The sequence below is a fragment of the Furipterus horrens genome, unplaced genomic scaffold, assembly GCF_987537825.1.
Source record: "Furipterus horrens unplaced genomic scaffold, mFurHor1.1.pri manual_scaffold_3, whole genome shotgun sequence".
Classification (NCBI taxonomy): domain Eukaryota; kingdom Metazoa; phylum Chordata; class Mammalia; order Chiroptera; family Furipteridae; genus Furipterus; species Furipterus horrens.
Window position 1 is genome coordinate 203,968,367 of NW_028327173.1, and position 17,905 is coordinate 203,986,271.

The following is a 17,905-nucleotide window of genomic DNA, read 5'->3' on the forward strand; positions in this document are numbered from 1 at the left end:
AAGGGGAAGCGTCCGCTTGCTCTGTCAGCGCCAGCAGCCTCAGCAAGGGCGACCCCCTCCAGGGTCCCCAAGGCCTGGTCCACAGCAGCCATCAAGACCAAGACATGGTGCGCACACACACATACACACACCACTGCTCACACTCAGACCTAGTGTTGAAAACACACGTGTGTGTCAACTCAGTGAGATCTGCACAGCAGGAGTGAGGCAGGACGTCCCTTTCCCATGAGGCTGGACCACTGACTGGGGTTCTTTTCCATCGCCCCCCCCCCAACCCTTCATTCAGATAATGACATCAGAAAATCAGGTTAAAAATTTGAACAAAAAAAATCAGACCGTTGGGAATTCTTAGTAGGAGGTCACCACTGGGAGCCGTGTGCCCCGCGGCTGTGCTCAGACGCCCCGTCGCCCCCTGGGTCCCGGGCTCCGGGGCTACTGGGAGGAAGCCTTGGTGGCCAGGGAGGCCACGCAATGCTGCTGGAAGCTGGGCGACACGGCGGCCGTGCAGCCAAGTCTCTGGTGCGGCAGCTTGGCGGCACCGCTCGCACCCACGCCGCCCGCATCGGCCTCCGCCGTCCAGGGCGGGTCCTGGCCCATCATGCTGCTGCAGCAGCCGGGGCTGGCGCTGCACGTCCGCTCGCCCGCCAGGAGCCTGCTGTGCCTCAGCGGGGCCGCGTCCCCCGCGGCGGCCGGGGCTGCGCTCTGGCCCTGCAGGACGGTGGCGATGTGGTTCAGGAGGTCCGTGAAGAACTCGCTCACGCCCTCGTAGCCTGGGGGAGGGAGAGACAGAGGCGCTTAGCCGTGGGGGACTGGGGACCGGCCGTAGGCATGGAGGGAGAGGGGGGCGCAGGAGATCAGGGGGCTGATCGGGGCTAGGCAGCCCGACTCAACCCAGGAGTGCGTGGCCACAAGGGGCTGGCCCCTGAACTTGCTGCCCCAGAGTGCGACGTGGCAGAACAGGAACTGAGGACAAAGCGCCCTGCAACCCTGTCCCTCCTGGGCCCGGCTTCAGGGACTCATTTAACCACACGGCACAGCTGGAGGTGGCAGCACAAAGGCCCACCCTCCTCACACCCCTTTCCACCACGCGGGGGCGTCAGCATCCTCGTATGTCAGCTGAGGACCCCTGGGAGGCTCCTGGGAGCACGACCTGGGCGCTGGAACATGGGTGGTGCCTGATCCATAGTAGCTGCTCCCAGAACTGAGTCCTCACCCCCAAATATCTGTGGGCTATTGCATGGGCCGTACACTCTGAGCATCCAAGCCCAGGGGCCAAAGACTGAGCACTTCCGACTGACACCTAACAAAGCCGGTCCCAGTCTCCTGAACAGAAACCGCAAGGCCTGCCTCTCCCACCACAGAAGCAAATGCAAAGGTCAGCACGTGAGTCTTGGGGAGCCACCGCCGAGCAGAACGAGAATCCAGGGCGAGGATTTTGCTGACTCCCTAAAACTGTTTCCAAAGACATGCGACAGGGGCCAGGGGCCTGCAGCTTCCTAAGCCGATCGGGCAGGATAAGGCCAGGCACATGGCTGCAGGGACAAGGGTCAGGGCAGGAAGCGGGTCCCTGAAGACCAGTGTGCTGCTCAGAGGGGCCCCCCACATGGCCCACAGCCTGCCCCCCCCCGCCACGGCGAGAACGGGGGGTGCGGGGGGTAGGGTGCGCGACCTTGCAGAGGAGCCTGCCAAGCGCAGAGAGGGCGGGGCTGCCTCACTCATTCAGCAGACAGCGCTGCTGTGGCTTCAAGGGAGCCCGAGACTGGGGGGGCGGGGGGGGGGCAGCAGCGGCGCCCACAGAAAGAATAAGAGCGGGTAAGGAGCCGGCCCGCACAGTGCTTCCATGGGCCCCACACCCCCTCGCGGAACTTCGCAGTTCTGTCCCCATTTCACAGAGGCAGAAACAAGAGTTAAGTGATGGCCCCAAAGAAAGAACCATCAAGAGCTGACGTGTGACTTCACCGTGAAGATGAAGATGGTGATGGCGTGCTCAGCCGCTGTTCATCCAGGTTCGAAGCCCCAGTCCGGGCCCAGGATGAGCCTACTTCACAGACGAGGACACAACACCCTTTAGGTGCACCTGTGCCTTGAATACCACGTGGTGCTGGGCACCCCACCCTAGGCCTGGGCTTCTCTCGGCCCTGGAGGTTGGTGGGGGAGGGCAGAGCGGACTCGGCCCCTCGGGAGCCACCAGCAGGTGCGCTGCTGGGTTTCCACGGAAGGGACACAAATGGGGAGGAAAGCTGGAGCCAAGTCAGGCCAACACCAGGGAACGTCGGCCGTTCCCTCAGCAACCGCGCTGCTGTCCCCAGGTGAGGCCTGGAAGCCCAGCGCAGGGTGTGCGCACTGCCCAGCAGGGACGGAGGCCTGAGGGCGGACAGGAGGCCGAGGAAGGCCCACAGGTCTGGGAGACCTGGCCTGAAGCCACGCAGGCCGCTCTGGGCCCCCAGCGCGCCAGCTGAGAGGCGAAACAGCACCGCGAGGCCCCAGCTCGGGCAGGGCTGTGCAAACACCATCTCCTGTCTCTGCAAGGGGCACGCTGTTCCCGCCGTGCAGAAGTGAACACGGGAGACAGCGCCCTCCAGGAGCTCAGAGGCAGGAAGCCCTTGTGGTCAGGAGTACAGGTGACTTGGTTGCCAGGTGACTTTGGACAAGTCGTCCAGCGCCCAGCCTTCACGTCCCCATTGGTAAGGACGGTGCTGTGAATCAAGCTCTCGGGGCAGGCTGGACTGGCAGGTGCCGACAACACCTGAAGCATCGGCCCCCCACAGATGGGGGTGCTACTGGACCCCCACGGCCCCCAAGGCAGCCAGCCAGGGCCTGAAGCCCCGGGAGTGAGCCCTCCTTGCACATACGGGCTTCCTTGCGCCCTGGCAACACCCCCACACAGTCCCGCCGAGCCCCTCGCTGAGGTGGGGCCAAAGAGGCACCCAGCAGGCCCAGGGGCTCAGCACGTGCACCCCGAGGGCTCTAGCAGCCAGCAGGGCACGCGCCGCAGCTGTGGGGAGGAAAAGGAGCACAGCCCTGCCACCAGCTACACTGTGACCCGGGACAGCGTCTCCCTCTCTGGGGGCTCAGTGCCCTACACGCAGCCTGTGAGGCTTGTGTTCCCTCCCCGTCCTTTTAGCTCTTTAAGTCCACACGGGCCTCCGGGACTGGCTGAGATCTGGCCGGTGACGGCTAACACTGACTGACGGCACAGGGTCAGGAGAGGAGGGTGACAGAACACGTGTCTGCAGGCCCACTGCGCGCGCTCCCCGGCTGGATGCACACAGCTGACCTTGCTCCTCGCCACACCCCGCAGCCCACCAGCAGGGGCTGCATTCACGCCCGAGGCCGCACCGCCAGCGAGGCACGGAGGCCGCCGTCACCTGCCGCTCACCTGGGAAGGCGTTGATGTCGATGACAGCGTGCTGCCCCGTCTGGTTGTTGATGATGATGTCAATCCCGAACAGCGACACGCCCAGCGCCTGCCGCAGGGCCCGCGAGAGCTCCCGGATGACCTCGTCACTTGGCCGCCCGAACACGCCCTCAATCTTGTCCAGCTGCCGACACATACACACACGCACAGCGGTCAGACCAGGGGTGGGAGGCCACACCACACAGGCCCTTGGCCCAGGAGGCAGGACAGACCCCGCCCCAGTCAGCACCAGCATGGCCATTTCTGAAATGCTGCCTGCTGGGCAGGTCCCAGGGGTCCGGTGCCCGTTACCCGTCTGTCCTGTAACAACCTGGGAGGAGGGGGGTATGCGTCACTACCAGCATCTTACACACTGGGAAGCTGATGCTCAGAAAGGGTCAGGGCCACACACCACAAGTGTCTAGGGCTGGATTTGTACTAAGGTGCAGACGTCTTAGCAGGAAGAAGGAGATAGTCCGCTGTGGAACCAGGAAGACTTGATGAGGTGGGAAGCCTGAACTAGACCTTCAAGCAGGGGAAGATTTGGGAAGGAGAAAGGCACCAGGCAAGGCACGCTGGAAGCAAAGGCTGAAGCTTCCCCAAAGAGGCTGCTCCCACCAGACCCTTGGCTCCGAGTTCACTCCCAGTAAAGCTTCCATGGCGCTCATGGGCTGTCCTCTCTCCCACAACTACCACTTTTCTGCCCCAGGCCTCCAGGGAGGTGCAAGGCTGCACTGGGGAGGATTCAGATCAGAGGGATCCGGACTTGAACCCCGACAGTCACTTCCTAGCTCTGTGGTCTTAGGGAAAAGGACTTGGCCTTTCGGGGCCTCAGGCTGATCATCTGTGAAACAGGGCCAGTGTGGCTTCCACTCTAGTCACTGGGAGAAACCACGAGGTCACTGATGTGGTGGGGACAGCATGAGCCTGGCTGAGAGGAGGTGCTCACCTGAGCTCGGGGGCAGGGACGGCCTGTGTCACCTCTAAGCCACAACAGGGCTCACAGGACGGGCTCAATAAACGCTGGGATCCTAAGGACTGTGGGCTCAGGGGCCAAAGGGGAAGAAGGGGGACTGATTTATCAGAAAAAAAAGCGAAGCTGGGTCAAAATGTTAAACACAGAATTACCATGTGACCTAGCAATTCCACTCCTATGTGTGTCCCCAAAAGATCTGGAAGCAGGTGTTTGTATGCCGACTCTAAGAGCAGCATTACGCAGAGAGCCAGAGGTGGACACAAACGAAATGTCCATCAACAGGTGAACAGAGAAACAGGCTGTGCCGGCCACACAACGGAGGATTATTATTCAGTCACGCGACGCTGCACCGTGGATGAACCTTGACACGTTAGGCGAAGTGAAAAGGCCCGACACAGCAGCTCACATAGCGTGTGATTCCCTTAATACGAAAGGTCCAGAAGAGGTAAGTTCACAGACAAGAAGCCGGTATGTGGTTGCCAGGGGGAGTGGGGAGGGGACATAGGGAAGGGCTGCTAAATGGAGACCGGGCTTCCTTTCAGGGCGATGAAAACGGTTTGGAAGTAGACAGAGGGGGTGATCGTACAACACGGTAAATGTACTTGATGCCACTGACTTGTTAACTTTAAAAAGTGAGGCTGGCCCTGACTGATGTGGCTCAGTGGGCTGAGTGTCATCCCACAAACTGAAAGGTCACCGGTTCAATTCCCGATCAGGGCACATGCCTGGGTTTCAGGTTAGGTCCCCACTGGCAGACTGAAAGAGGCAACTGATAGATGTTTCTCTCACACATTGATGTATCTCTCTCCCTCCCTTCCCTTCTCTCTAAAAATAAATAAATACAATCTTAAAAAAAAAAAAGGGAGGCTGGGTCAGGAGGGCTGGGGACAGAGCCCTGGGTACCAAGGCCAAACAGTCGACAGCACAGGAAGCTGCAGCGCACACGCAAAACTTCCAAACTCGTGCAGAGCGGGGACACCGCCCCCGAGGGCAGCATCTACGCTTCCAGGTGAACCTCCTCCCTCTGCTGGCTCTGCACAAAAGGCAGGGCCCTTCACGCCCGGACCCTGCTGTCCTGGCACACTGCAGGGGACACTCTCTCTAGGGGGCTGTGACAGGCACGTGCCACTCTCACCAGGGAGGAGGTGGGCTCAGCCCAACGCGGCAGCTCGGCCGCTGGTCCTGCCCGCTGCAGCTCTGAGCCATCAGGGACCCCCCGTGCCTCGCTTTCTCACCCCAGCAAGTGGGGTGGCAGAGACACCGACACGCTGCGGGACTGCGGTGGGATCCAGGGAGCTAACGGACAAGGCTCACAGCCCAGGCCCGGCAGCCACGGGGGCTCCGCTGCTGCATGGGTACGAAGTCTCATGACACACTGTTCACAAAAGCACTTTCTCGGCTCAGCTAAGGAATTTCAGAAATCCTTCTGCAGCCCTTTGATGATCTGAAATCAAGTCCACCCAGGACAAGCTAAAGGCATGGAGATTCTGTCGATGGGCAGGATCAGTAGGGAGACTTTCCGGCAAACAAGGCCGTGATGGAGGACGTGAGCGGTGTCATGTGCGCGTCTGTCATGGCGCCACTGCACACCTGGCACCGTCCTGGAGCCCCCTGAGCCCGCCGCCACCTTGCAGAGCAGGATGGAGACACTGAGCTCAGAGAGGCAGCGTGGCTCTCCCAGGACCACACAGCTGGAATGTAGTGGAGCTCAGGTCAGACCCCAGGCAGAGTCCAGTCAGCGTCTACATTCTCAGCCGACACCCTATTCAGGGCCTGCAAGCTCGGGGTGGGAGCTGGGTCCACCCTTGGGCACCCAGCTGTGGATGAAGCAGGGCTTCAAGGCCAGGGCAGGGCTCCCTGCAGGAGACCGAGAAGTGGGTAGAGGGCCTCTGGGGGCAGCGGGGCCAGGGGCGTGTCGGGAACAGAGCTCTCAGTGCCACCAGCCTGCAGAGTGCAGGAGAGGCTTATCTTCTGAATGGAAAGGGGACGGCCGACTGCATCACCCTTTGCCATCCTGGGGGTTCCTGCACGGCCGTCACAAGCTGGGGGACGAGGAGACAATGGCAGGCAGGCCCTGGAATATCTCTAGGCTGACTCTCCCATTTTACAGATCAAGAAACAGGCTGAGTGACAGAGGTCACTTTTGGGTGGGTCACCACTCTGCTTATGGCCCTCACAGGGACCCTCTGGCCTCAGTTAACAGCCCCAGCGGCCACTAGTCCTATACGTGGTGTAAAGGATCAGCAGGGACAGCCTCTCGGAGGTCTGTGGAAAGCCCTCCGCCCTGCCCGAGCAATGTTGGCCAGCCTCACAGGGAAGGGCCCTGTGGAACTGGGCTTGCCTCAGGGATCTGAAACATAGGAAACCAGAAAACCCTTTTTCTTTAAAAACAAAAAAATAAAACAACTCTTTCTTGCACAGACCATTTACATCTTACAATGTGCACAGCCAGGCACCAAGAGGTACTGCACTGTTGAAAACCTGCTTGTTACCGCAAGCCTCCTCAGTGAAACTTGTTCCTGGGAGAACAACGATAAACATCTTGAAGGACGCTGGTGTCCCCTCCAGGACCCTGTCCACAGCTGTGCTCTGTCAAACCCTCAGCACACAGCTGGCTCCTCGAAGGAACCAGAAACAAATGAGAAATGGACAGGCGGCCGGGCTGGGGCAGGCGGCAGCAGCAAGGCACGCTCAGGCCCTGCCAGGGAACAGAAAGGCGTGGGTCTGGATCTTGTTGGTGGGCCAGCCCAGGACAGGGAAGGGGACACAGGCAAATCCTCCCAGAATAGTCAGGATGGCAGGGACTCAGGGGAGCAGGAGACCCAACAGAGGGCCCCCGGTTCAAAGGAAGTGGCGGCAGAGACTTCTTGGCTTCCTGGACTTGGAGGGATGGCAGAGGGTGGCCCTGTGGCAATTTTTAAATGTCTGCTTCACAGTCTCCAGTGAGATCAACAGCCCTAAGCTCCCGGAAGACCCAGCTCTGGGATCAGCCTGCCCTGCCCTGAGTGAACAGCCCTGTGAGCTCAGAGAGGCTCCTCAGGCTCGCTGAGCACAGCCTTGCCCCTCGGGGAAGCGGGGTCACCCCGCCCCTTCAAGGCTGGTTCAGGGCCTGGCTGCGATGACACAGGGTGCCCAAGAGGGACTGGGATACACAGCGACACCCTCTGAGCAGCCCGAGCTCACCACCTGCCGCGAAGCAGCCCAGCGCGCCCAGCAGTAACAGCAGGCCCGTCACACTTCCAGGACTCACATGCACAAGGGGGTAACAGGAGGTGGCCCTGCTTCCCACCCCTTTTATTAAGTTCCTCCTGACTGGGGGGATCTCCTCATGCAGGGAGAAGAGTCAGATGGTCTTCCATCGGGAATAACCCAGTGGTGTGCAGGCATGGCCTGGAAGTCACCTGTACGAAGGCCGGCAGCAAGCAAGCAAGAGGGGCCTTTGCAACCTCCTTGGGTCCCAACCACCCAGCCCCATTGGAGAGCTCAGCCCTGGGACCCACAGCCAAGGGCACACCCACAGCAGGCTCTCACAGGCCCCCACGGCGGGAGGGACATACCTCAGTCAGGACCGATGACGACTCCGGCTTGGAGACGTTGTGGCTGTTGAAGAAGATGGACTCACGGTCTGAAGAAGCAAACACAGGGAGAAGCCAGTTAGAAGCCGGAAGAAGGGATGGTGACGCCACTGCCCGACACCAGGGGGCAGCACCACCCCATCCACAAGTGACGGTGGTCTCAAGGGCCTTCAGGCTAAGCGTCCCGCCGCAGCCACCTGGGGCCCCAGCGAGCGTGGCACCTCCACCCCAAGGAGACACTACACCACAGACAGACACACGCCCACTCGGGGCTCCTGTTTCAAATTTCCTGCCCACGTATAATAAAAATGAGTGCCTTAATGAGCCCGCCACTGCCACCACTGTCCAGCATTAGACCTGGTTTTCCCCAATGTCTAAGGCCCCTTTCCCGGAGTGTGTCGCGTGTCTTCTGGACATGGCATCAGGGAGGGGCCCGGCTGTGGCTGCGTCCCTGCGTATCAAAGGCCCGGGGTGAAGAGGTCCAGGAACACCATTTCACCAGCCCCCCCAGCCCCTGCCGGGATCGGCCCCTGGAACCCCTTTTCCGGTAGCACCTGAGAAACAGCCAGGCTGCCATCGGCGTGTGAATGTTTAACATACAATGGGTTCTGCTGTTTCCCAGCTATTTGGGAAAAAATAGGAACTCAGAACGTGGATTTCCATAGGGAACATCCCTACGGCACCCCGTTTGGCTTGGGAAGCTGGCACAGACCCCTGAAATGCCCTCCACTCCCACCACTCCTTATGCCCCCGATCTGCGCCCATCTCCACTGCACGCCACGCCCTTCAATCCCACGGGGGCACCGAGACTGGCAGACCGATCCCAAGAGCGGCGAGGTGGGATCTTTATTCATCCCTTGGAGAAGGAAGGAAGGTCGGTCGGCCAGTCAGAAGCATGTTCTTGAGCACTTGGAAGAGGGGGCACATGAACACCAGAATCGCACAACCACGAGCCTTGGGCCAGGTTCCGGAAAAGGCTGCCCATCACCACCCATGAACCCCCAAGCACGGCATGGGCCACAAGTCACCATGTGGCCTCTGTGCCCCAGTGTCACTAGGATCCAGGCCCTGAACGCAGGACAGGAAGGCTGAGCACCATCGGGTACCAGGGCCCAGGCTGAGGGCCCCCACTGAGGCTGCCCACGGCTCCCACCGGCTCCAGGACTATGGCGATGCACAACCATGCATGAGGAAGTGATCTGGACGGAGGCCCAGCAGGCAGGCGCTGAGAGGTACCTGGCGTCCTTCCTGCTAGCGAGGTACACAGGCCCCTGGCCGCCCCGGTGTGCCCGACAGTCCTCCTGTCGCTCCAACCAGAGCCGGTCCGGACCAGGGGCATGAGAGATGGTCCTGGGGAGAATAAACACCCTGCGGGACTTGTCCCAAGCGGCTCCCCTGATCTCTACTCCTACGCACTGACAGTCGAGAAGAGGGAGCCTTGGGGATGGACAGTCCCATGGGCCAGAGGCTGGAGTGGGGCTCGGGCTGCTGGGATGGGCATCCGGCCTTCTGCAGGCACTGCCCACCTGCTCACCCTGCACCCTAGCCTGGCCCAGCCCCACTGAGCTCAGGGCACCTCCCACCCACCCCATGGGTGTCCAAGGGCAGGAGGCAGGACAGCAGAGCAGGCCGAGGGGGAAGAGGACCACCCAGAGCAGATGGACACAAGTTTGGGGAGACTGGCAAGCCGGCAGGGACCACAGGCACGTCATGGGCACTTAGCTACGCCAAGATGGGAAGGAGAGGAGCACTTGGAGGGCCTGCCCAGTGCCCATTCAACTGGACAGACCACGTCACCCAACGGCTCCTTATGGCATGTAGACTGATCCAAAGTGTGGTCAGTTTCAAACGGGACATGTTCCTCCTCCTGGTTAACTTGTCCTGGGGCCCTGGCCCAAGGACTATTCATAACAGGGCAGGGAGAGTGGCCCTCTGCTCAGGTCCTCCCGGAGAGCAGCCTGAGCAGGGGTGGGGGGAGGGGAACGGCTGGAAGCTGCTAACTGAGGAGACTGTGGGAAGCTGAGACGGGCCAGAAGGGGTCAGTGACCCTCGGCGCCAGTTCTTTGGGCAGCTGTAAGATACCCAGTCCCTCTAAAAATGGGTCTGGCCAGGCCCTCGCACTGCGATCGCAGCAACAGCTGGGGCCCCATCCACTGTTCCCGAGACAGAGAGCCCTGCGCAGAGCCAGCCCACCTCCCTGCGGGGGCGGGGGGGGGCAATGAGAGGGATGCAGGTGTTTCTGTCCCCAAGTCACAAAATAAGAAAGAGTAAATGACAAGATTAGTTCTCAAACATCCTGTAACTCAACAGTGCAGCTGTGACCTACGGCCACATTTTCTTAGCCCCTTTTGCTTCATCTTCATGTCCTTCTCTGGGGGACGGGGTGGAGGTATGTCACAGAGCTGCAGATGGTGGCCCAGGTCTTGTTACAGTTCCCATGTACTTGTCACCTCTGCAGGGGGGCCAGCCCTGACTGCCCTGTCCAAGCAGCTCCCCTCAGCCAGTGGTGTCCCGGGACCCTCTCGTCCGGTGCCACCATTAGTCCTTTCTTTCTCTCTTTCCCAGTGTGCGGTTTCTCTAACTAAAATGTAAGTACGTGAGGACAAGACACGTGGCTGACTAGTTCCCTGCTGGGTGCCTCGCCCAGGGCTGGGTGCACGGCAGGTTCTAGGAAATATGGCGTTAATCAAACCTCAGAAACTCTAGGTGAGAGATGAGCAAACTACAGACTGCAGGCCCAACGTGGCCGGCCACCTGCATTTATGAATAAAGTTTAATGGAACATGACCATTCATTTACAGAGGGTCTACGGTGCTTTCACACTTCAGCGGCATCGTTCGAGAACCATGATGGAGCTGCCCTTTTGCAGAAAAAAGCCTGCTGACCCCTCTATGGGCTAAGTGGTACCTTGCTTTTCTACCGCCCCCACCGCCCCGCCAAGGGAAAAGGCCCGGGATGGACAGCATAATCAAGGCACTGTGTCCACAATCAGGGAAACAGGAAATACATTCTCTGCGCAGGAGGAAGAGCAGAAGAGGTGGAGAGGGGGAGAAGTCTCCCCAAGACTGTGAACCACAGGCAGAGAATGGAAGTGTTCCTGGTGGCTGGCGCTAGCCAATGTCAACTCCCTGCGTAAGAACCTGACTTCAGTTCCAGCCAATGCAGCCCCCAAGGTGCCACTGGCTGTGGGGCACAACCAACTTCAGAGACGTTACAACGTAAACACCAAAGTGCACCTGAGAATCCAAGAGCAGGACAGCTATGGAGGGAAGGGCAGTGTCCCCTCCACCCCACGTCCTGGAGAGTCCTGCTCAACTGTTCCCAGCATCACAGGGGAGGCCGGGGGCCACCACACTGGGCAACGGGAACCAGACAGCGGGAGTGGGGGCAGCAAAGAGCCCAGAGGCCCAAGGCTCCCTGTCAATCGGTCCAGCTTAAAGGGCTGTCATCAGGCTGAGCTGCTCCCGAAAGACAACACGCGTGGAAAAGAACAAAGTCCACGCCAGTTCCCTGGGCGACGCCCCAAAGACAGCGGACCCAGAATCGGCTTTGGGGACAATGACGGACATGCTGGAAGTTACTCAGGTGGCCTCAGCACAGCGAACGCCTGCCTCTCCGCCAGCTCAGCGCATTCATCTGCTCCTCCATTTGGCCCAGCCTGCTTTTCACGGCACACTGGCAACTGGGAGGTGGCCACGGAGACACGCAGACATGGAGCCCTCGTCCTAGGACACGGGACACCGAGCCCGCACCGCGTCAGACACTGGCCCAGCGCTTCGCAACCAGGAGAAAACAGGGAACACTTTCTGTGTGGAAAGGAAGGCAATTGTGATAAACTTCTTTGAAAGATGGAGTGATTTTGTTCAAAAGAAGAAAAAGAGGGAACACTACATAAGGTATAATTACTCTTAATATAATACCGTTTCCAAAAACTTAAAAGCATGTATTTTTTAAAAATAAGAAAAATAGCCCTGGCTGGTGTAGCTCAATGGATTGAGCACTGGCTTGTGAACCAAAGGGTCGCTGGTTTGATTCCCAGTCAGGGCACCTGCCTGGGTTGTGGGCTGGGTCCCCAGTTTGGGGGCGCGTGAGAGGCAACAACACTTAGGTCTTTCTCTCCCCCTCCCTTCTCCTTTCTCTAAAAATAAATAAAAATATTTTAAAAAAGAAAAATAATAAAGAGGATTTTCAAAAAATATCAGCCCCTGCAGCCCACAATTTATAAGAATGCCTCTTGAGTGTATACAGTCCCATACAAAAGGACCGCTGCACACACCTGTCGGCCCACACCCAGGTCATCCCATCCCAGTGGGTGGGGGCTGGGACCAGGGTGAGGCCAGGATGTCCTGAACCCTGAAAACTGCCTCGAGCCCCGGAGCCCAGGCCAGGCTGGGAAGCACCTGCACTGGGGAGACCTTTCCGAAGTGTCTGCTCTCTGTGCTGCGCTAACGGGAAGAACGGCTAACAAGAACAGCTGGGCTTCATTCAAGAGACTGGCCCGGAGCCACCGAGTGGGCTGTGACAGGCAGGACCAGCAGAGGGGTTTCAGGGAGACCCAGCTGTCTGCTCTGACGGAGAGAACGCAGCCTGGGCGCTGCACGAGTGCTGGCGGGTTTCCCCGGCAGGGGCCCGCGCACAGCATGCCTGAGCAAACCATGCCAAGGCCGTCCGAGGCCCTCCAAGGGGCCCCTTGGAAAGCCACGCTTATTCCACGGATGCTGCCCCGTTCCAGAGGTTTCCGTAGCTTGCCTCGGAGGTGCCTTCAGAACCACTGGGACAGTCTCTTGAGCTGCCCCAGTGCCACCAGATCCTTATCCTGGTGTCACTTGTTGAAATGGCCAAGGGTCAGCGGGTGTCAGGTGAGCAGCTGAAGAAGAGTGCAGCCGCCAGTCTCCCTAGAAGCCCCCTCAGATGCCCCAAATGATGGTAGCACCCTGCCAGTGCCACTGCCGGGTGACACCTGAGAGGCGCCAGATCCCTTACCCACAGGGTACAGTTCGCTCAACCTTCCGATCATCACCTCCCCCCTCCAGAGACAACACAGGCCGCAGGGTCAGTGCTCAGGGCCAGGGGCTGGGGCTGCCCAAGGCGGGCGCCTGAGCACGGGGCCTCCCGAGAAGGTGCGAGGTTTGGTTACCTGATGTGCCCGCCGAGAAGTTCTTGAGTGAGGGCCTCTGGACCACCGTGTAGGACTCGCCGACCACGAACACTTTGTACAGGACGGCATTGTGGTTGATGAAGTTCTGGACCACGCAGGGCGGCTGGATGGCGCTCAGGCCCTCCCGGTTGAACACGATGGCCATCTGGGGAGACAGGGGGCAGGGCTGTCGGCACACAGGGGTGCCTCGCCTGCCACCGCCACCGCCACCAGGGCCTGTCTCTGCCCTGCGGCGCGAGGACTCCCCAGGAAGAGCCTCAAGCAGGGCGAGTGGAGTGGGACCCAGCCCCTGGGGATCGAGCCACTGCAGGCGGGGAGGTGGGGTGTGTGCAAACCCTGCATGCCAGGCTGGGCCGGCTATACCACAGGACTCCATGCTCACACTGCAGCCCAGGGAAGGGGACCCCGGCCGCGTGCTAATGACGTCCTTTGAGGATCCTCCACAAAGGCCAGGGAGCGGAGGCAGCACACAGAAGGCTGCGGAACGGGGGTCAGGAGGCCCGGGGTCAGAGCCCGGATAATGACCAGGGCTGCCCCTTACTGAGCACGCACACCAGGCCCGTCCTCACACTGTGTGAGTCACCTGCTGTCACCCTCACAATGCGCCTCTGAGGAAGCAGAGAAGCTCAGTGTCTGGTTGCAGAGCGACAGCCTAGACTGGGACTGGGTCTGCCCGATACACAGCCCTGCCCTCCGATGTACTAAGCCCCACTGATGCTTAAGAAACAGAAGCATGCTGCCCCCGACCCCTGACTCCTCTGGGGACAAAGGTCTCCGAGGGGAGGGTCTGGTAGGGGACAGGGAGGGAGGGAGGGCAGAGGGACAGCCAGAGAAAGCCACTCTGCTTTGGCTGAGGCCCGGTCTGCCCGGGGCCTGCTTGAGCCAGCCCAGTGCCGGGGCCACAGCTAATCCCTCAGGCCCCAGAAGGGGGTGCCAGGTGCCAGAGGTTGCTGAGAGGGGATACCAGCCCGGACAGCTGGCCGCCTGCCCCGCCGCCACCCCTCACGGCAACTGTCACGGGACGCCACCCGTTGTGCTGGTCTCCGTTGGAGGGGGCCAGAGTGGAGATCCAGGCCCGGCGTGGGTTCCGGTCCCGGCTCCCGCACTCCCAGTGCTGTGCCGGCAAGGACTTGCCCGACTGAAGCTCCATTTTTTTGTCACCTGCACGGCAGCATCACCCACCATGGGACAGGTTCGGGGTGCGGGGTGGGCACTTTGAGCTTTTTGGCTCAGTGGTTTAAAAACAAGTGGGGGGTATGCCACTGTGGAACCAACCTGTGTGCTTGCCTTGGCTGAAACACAAAACCCAAAACCAAACAGTCTTGTGAACACACCGATCACGTGCACAGAGGGGTCCTCCGGAGGCTGAGGGTTCACAAGCGGGGGGCCCTCCTCGCTGCCTCCACATCCCCAGGCGCCCCGGTGAGGCGAGGAGCCTGCCCCGCCCGGCCCCCAGGCTCAGGCTGTGGACAGGACACCAGGACAGAGACGCCCTCTAAGGCGAGAACCTCCCAGGAGGCAGGCGGCCCACAGGGCACTTGAGCCCCGTGGCGTCTCCAACACACCAGACCACCCACCCAGGGGGAGAGGAGCCCCTGCCTGAAGAGCACACCGAGGGCTAGAGCGGGGTGAGGGCCTCCCCGGAGGCAGTGGCCCCATCCCTGAGGGTCTGATCCCGAACCACGGCCCCTCCTGCGATGACCCAGCAGGGGCACCAAACACCTCCTGTGCTGGGCCCCCAGCAGCACACGCAGCATCTGTCCCGTGCGTCACGATCGCCATCAGAGCCCCAGTTACAAGCGTGGGACAGACCTCGGAGAGCTGGCCGTGCCCAGGGCCGGGCCTGGCAGCGTGCCTGCCCCCCGCAGGCCGACCTGAGCTGATCGGGCCGGTCTGAGCACACAGGACCGTGCGCACCCTTCCATCCCCGCGCCCCTGACACGCGGAGGAGCCGCGCGGTGGTGGAAAGGGCCAGGTGGGGGGCTGGCAGGCAGGCCGAGGACAGCGTGGGCTCTGGGGACACCATCTGGCTGCACTGAGCCTTTCCTGCTCCACCCCGGGGCCTGGCACGGGGCCCAGGCAGGCTTGGACGGGGGAGGCTCCGCGAGGGCTCCCGACCTTCGGAGACAGCTGCCCTTTGCAGCAGGCCACTATTTCCTGCCCCCACGTTCCCTTCCACGAGCAGAGGTGCCCCGTGGCCTCGCAGCCCCCATCACGGCACGTACCACGCATACAGCCAAGGTTCTGTTTATAGACATTTCCCCACAAATACATGCCGGAGAGAAAGGGCACTGCTGCCAGGGTCACCTGTGGTCAGCCACAGGGTCTCGGGAAGCGTTTCTGTGGCAGGGTTACCAGGGCCAGGCTCTCCCGGGGGGTCTTCTCTGGGGCACAAACACCTACTGCCCAGCGCCCTACCCCCCCCCTCCCTGCGCCTAACAAAGAGGCCTCCAGACTGGGCCCCTGTGGGTTCCAGATGCGAGGGAGCGGGGAGGGCTGGAGGCTATGATCCTGGGGTGGCTCCTGAGGATGGTGAGGGCAGCAAAGGCTCATTGGAGCCCCCACTCCTCGTGCCCCCAAAGGCCTCCTCACATGTCCCCTGCACTGCATGCCCTGGGGCTGTCTGCCTCGGGCACTCTGTCTCCCACGTGGGGCTGGGACTCCCATCTTCAGCACCCTTCCCCTGGCACCAGAGATGGGGTCAGGAATGACCGCTGGGGAATAAGGAATGGGTGAGAGGGTGCAGGTGGGGTGCCCTTCCCTCCTCCGTCTCCCTCTCTAATTTAGCAGGACTGGCCATGCTTGTGGGCAGCGATGAGATCTTTTCAGTCCGCAGCATGAGGCGGGCCCAGCCCAGGGCCTGGCACAACCAGCCAGCCAGGGAGCGATGACACTGACGGACCGGAGGGTGGAATGCCAGGGTCAGACTGGAGTGTGACTCACACGGGCTCACTCGGCGGCTGGACACCCATCCTGGCCTTGGCGACAAGGACAGGCACAGGGGCAAGGTTGGAGAGAGGACACGAAGCCACCAGAAGCAGGACAGGGAGTGGGAGCAACAGGTGCGGGACGCAGCCCACAGCCCCTCGCAGGGCCTGGGGGACGGTGTCCGCCACCGAACCTTCCACTCACCTCATGCGAGTTGGTGCCGTGGGCCACTCTGGTTTTGCAAACTGCGGGTTGGGGGGGGAGAGAAAAGCAGAGAGGCATCAGCGGGGCGTTTGTCCACAGAGCCCCACCTGGCAGGTGCAGGGAGAGCCTCCAAACTCACGGGGCCCTCGGGGGAGAGGGCAGATGGGGGGGGGCGGGGGGGGACGACACGCTGACTCAGCAGTGGCCAGCGCCTGCACTCAGAGTGACCTGGGCCAAAGGGCACCTTTTCTGTCCACACCACCCGAGGACCCACTTCCACTGTGTGTGTGTCTCACGGGGTGGGCGTGTGACACGGATGACGGATACCCAGGGCCATGCCCTCTCTGGCAGAGGCCTTTACCCGCCCTCTAAAAGTTTAAAGCCAGGGGGCCACAGACAGCCCCATCAGGCCCACAACCCACCCCACCCGCCCACCCGCGGAGCCCCGGGGCTGACACGCACTGAATGGGAAGGCCAGGCCGTTCTTCTCCAGGAGCCGCATGGTGTCGTCCCCGCACAGGCTCGTGAGCTCCATGAAGGGTGGCGAGCAGATCCTGTCATCTGTGGACAGAAGGGACACCCAGTCAGCACGCCTCCCCGCTAGCCACCCGGAGCCCGATTCCTGGAACAGACCCACCCCTCAGGGGCCCCCCTCAAAGCCCCTGCTCTCCCAGTCTGATGCCCCAAACTCCAGTCATGTGTGAACACACACACACACACACACACACACACAGAACAGCATATTTCAAAATTACACCGTCTAATAACATTTCTTTCATTATAAAACTAACATAATTAATTGTACCACCAGAGATCCAGGAAGAGTAAAAACGACACACACTGCCCCCACCTCCTTAGCCCTAACTCAGGCACACGGACGTGAACACGTGGAGCTTCTACACCAAGACGCTGCTGCACCACCCGAGTTTTCACTCCATCGACTACGAACAGTTTTCTGGCTCATTAAAGGGTTTTCCCCACCACATGCTGCGTCGGCTTAACAATAATCACAGGACCGAGGCTGCACACTGAGCTCCCAGCACCGCCTAGCACAACGTCTACAAAATAACCCTGAGGATAAAGCCAGGGCCGGGAGATGGGCGGGTGTGCCCGGGCCTGCGCAGCCCACCCCCCGACCCCGTGAGGCCAGCCCTCCGCCCCTCACCGCCTAACGGAAGGCAGAAGACATGGCGGGGCTCCTGACCCTCTCACCAGGAGAGGCCTGCTCGGCCTTGCTTCCCAGCTGCCTCAAGCACACCGCCGCCCTCCTCCAGCCCCCACCCCGCCCTGCGCCCCCCAGCCCTGCCCCCCCCCAGCCTCCCTTCTCACCTGGGACCCCTGGGCTCTCCTGAGCTGGACACCCAACCCAGTGGATTCTAGGCACGTGGTTTTTGGCAAAGCTCTGGGAGTGGAGCCTGCCCTGTTCACTAGGACACCTCCGGCCGGGGCCGGGCTCTGAGTGAAGGCAAACTGCGGCGTAACAAGTGTATTCCAGCTCTGTGTCCCGAGTGTTAAGTTACACTGCCGGTGTGTTATTACTACTTCTCGTCCAGTGCCCTTCCCGGATGAGACCACCAGCGCCTCAGGAGGCGAGACCACCCTGTACTTCTGGGCACGGGGGCCGAGAAGAGCTGAGCGTTAGTGGGGCGGGGGTACCCCCCCAGACA

The 17,905-nt window shown here is 61.0% G+C and overlaps 1 protein-coding gene across 2 annotated transcripts in view; it reads right to left on the reverse strand.

Annotated features, from left to right (window-relative positions):
* Window positions 1–268: 268 nt before the first annotated feature.
* Window positions 269–17,905, reverse strand: part of ITPK1 (inositol-tetrakisphosphate 1-kinase) — a 136,316-nt gene continuing 118,679 nt past the window's right edge. The window contains exons 5-11 of one of the 2 annotated variants that reach the window (XM_090271330.1): window positions 16,701–16,799; window positions 16,239–16,279; window positions 13,086–13,251; window positions 9,185–9,298; window positions 7,931–7,998; window positions 3,380–3,542; window positions 269–770 (exon numbers count right to left, since the gene is read on the reverse strand). In XM_090271330.1, coding sequence (XP_090127456.1) covers window positions 433–770; window positions 3,380–3,542; window positions 7,931–7,998; window positions 9,185–9,298; window positions 13,086–13,251; window positions 16,239–16,279; window positions 16,701–16,799 — 989 coding nt within the window. In that variant the 3' untranslated portion in view covers window positions 269–432. The remainder of the gene's footprint in view (window positions 771–3,379; window positions 3,543–7,930; window positions 7,999–9,184; window positions 9,299–13,085; window positions 13,252–16,238; window positions 16,280–16,700; window positions 16,800–17,905) is intronic. The other variant, XM_090271331.1, reaches the window with a different exon arrangement.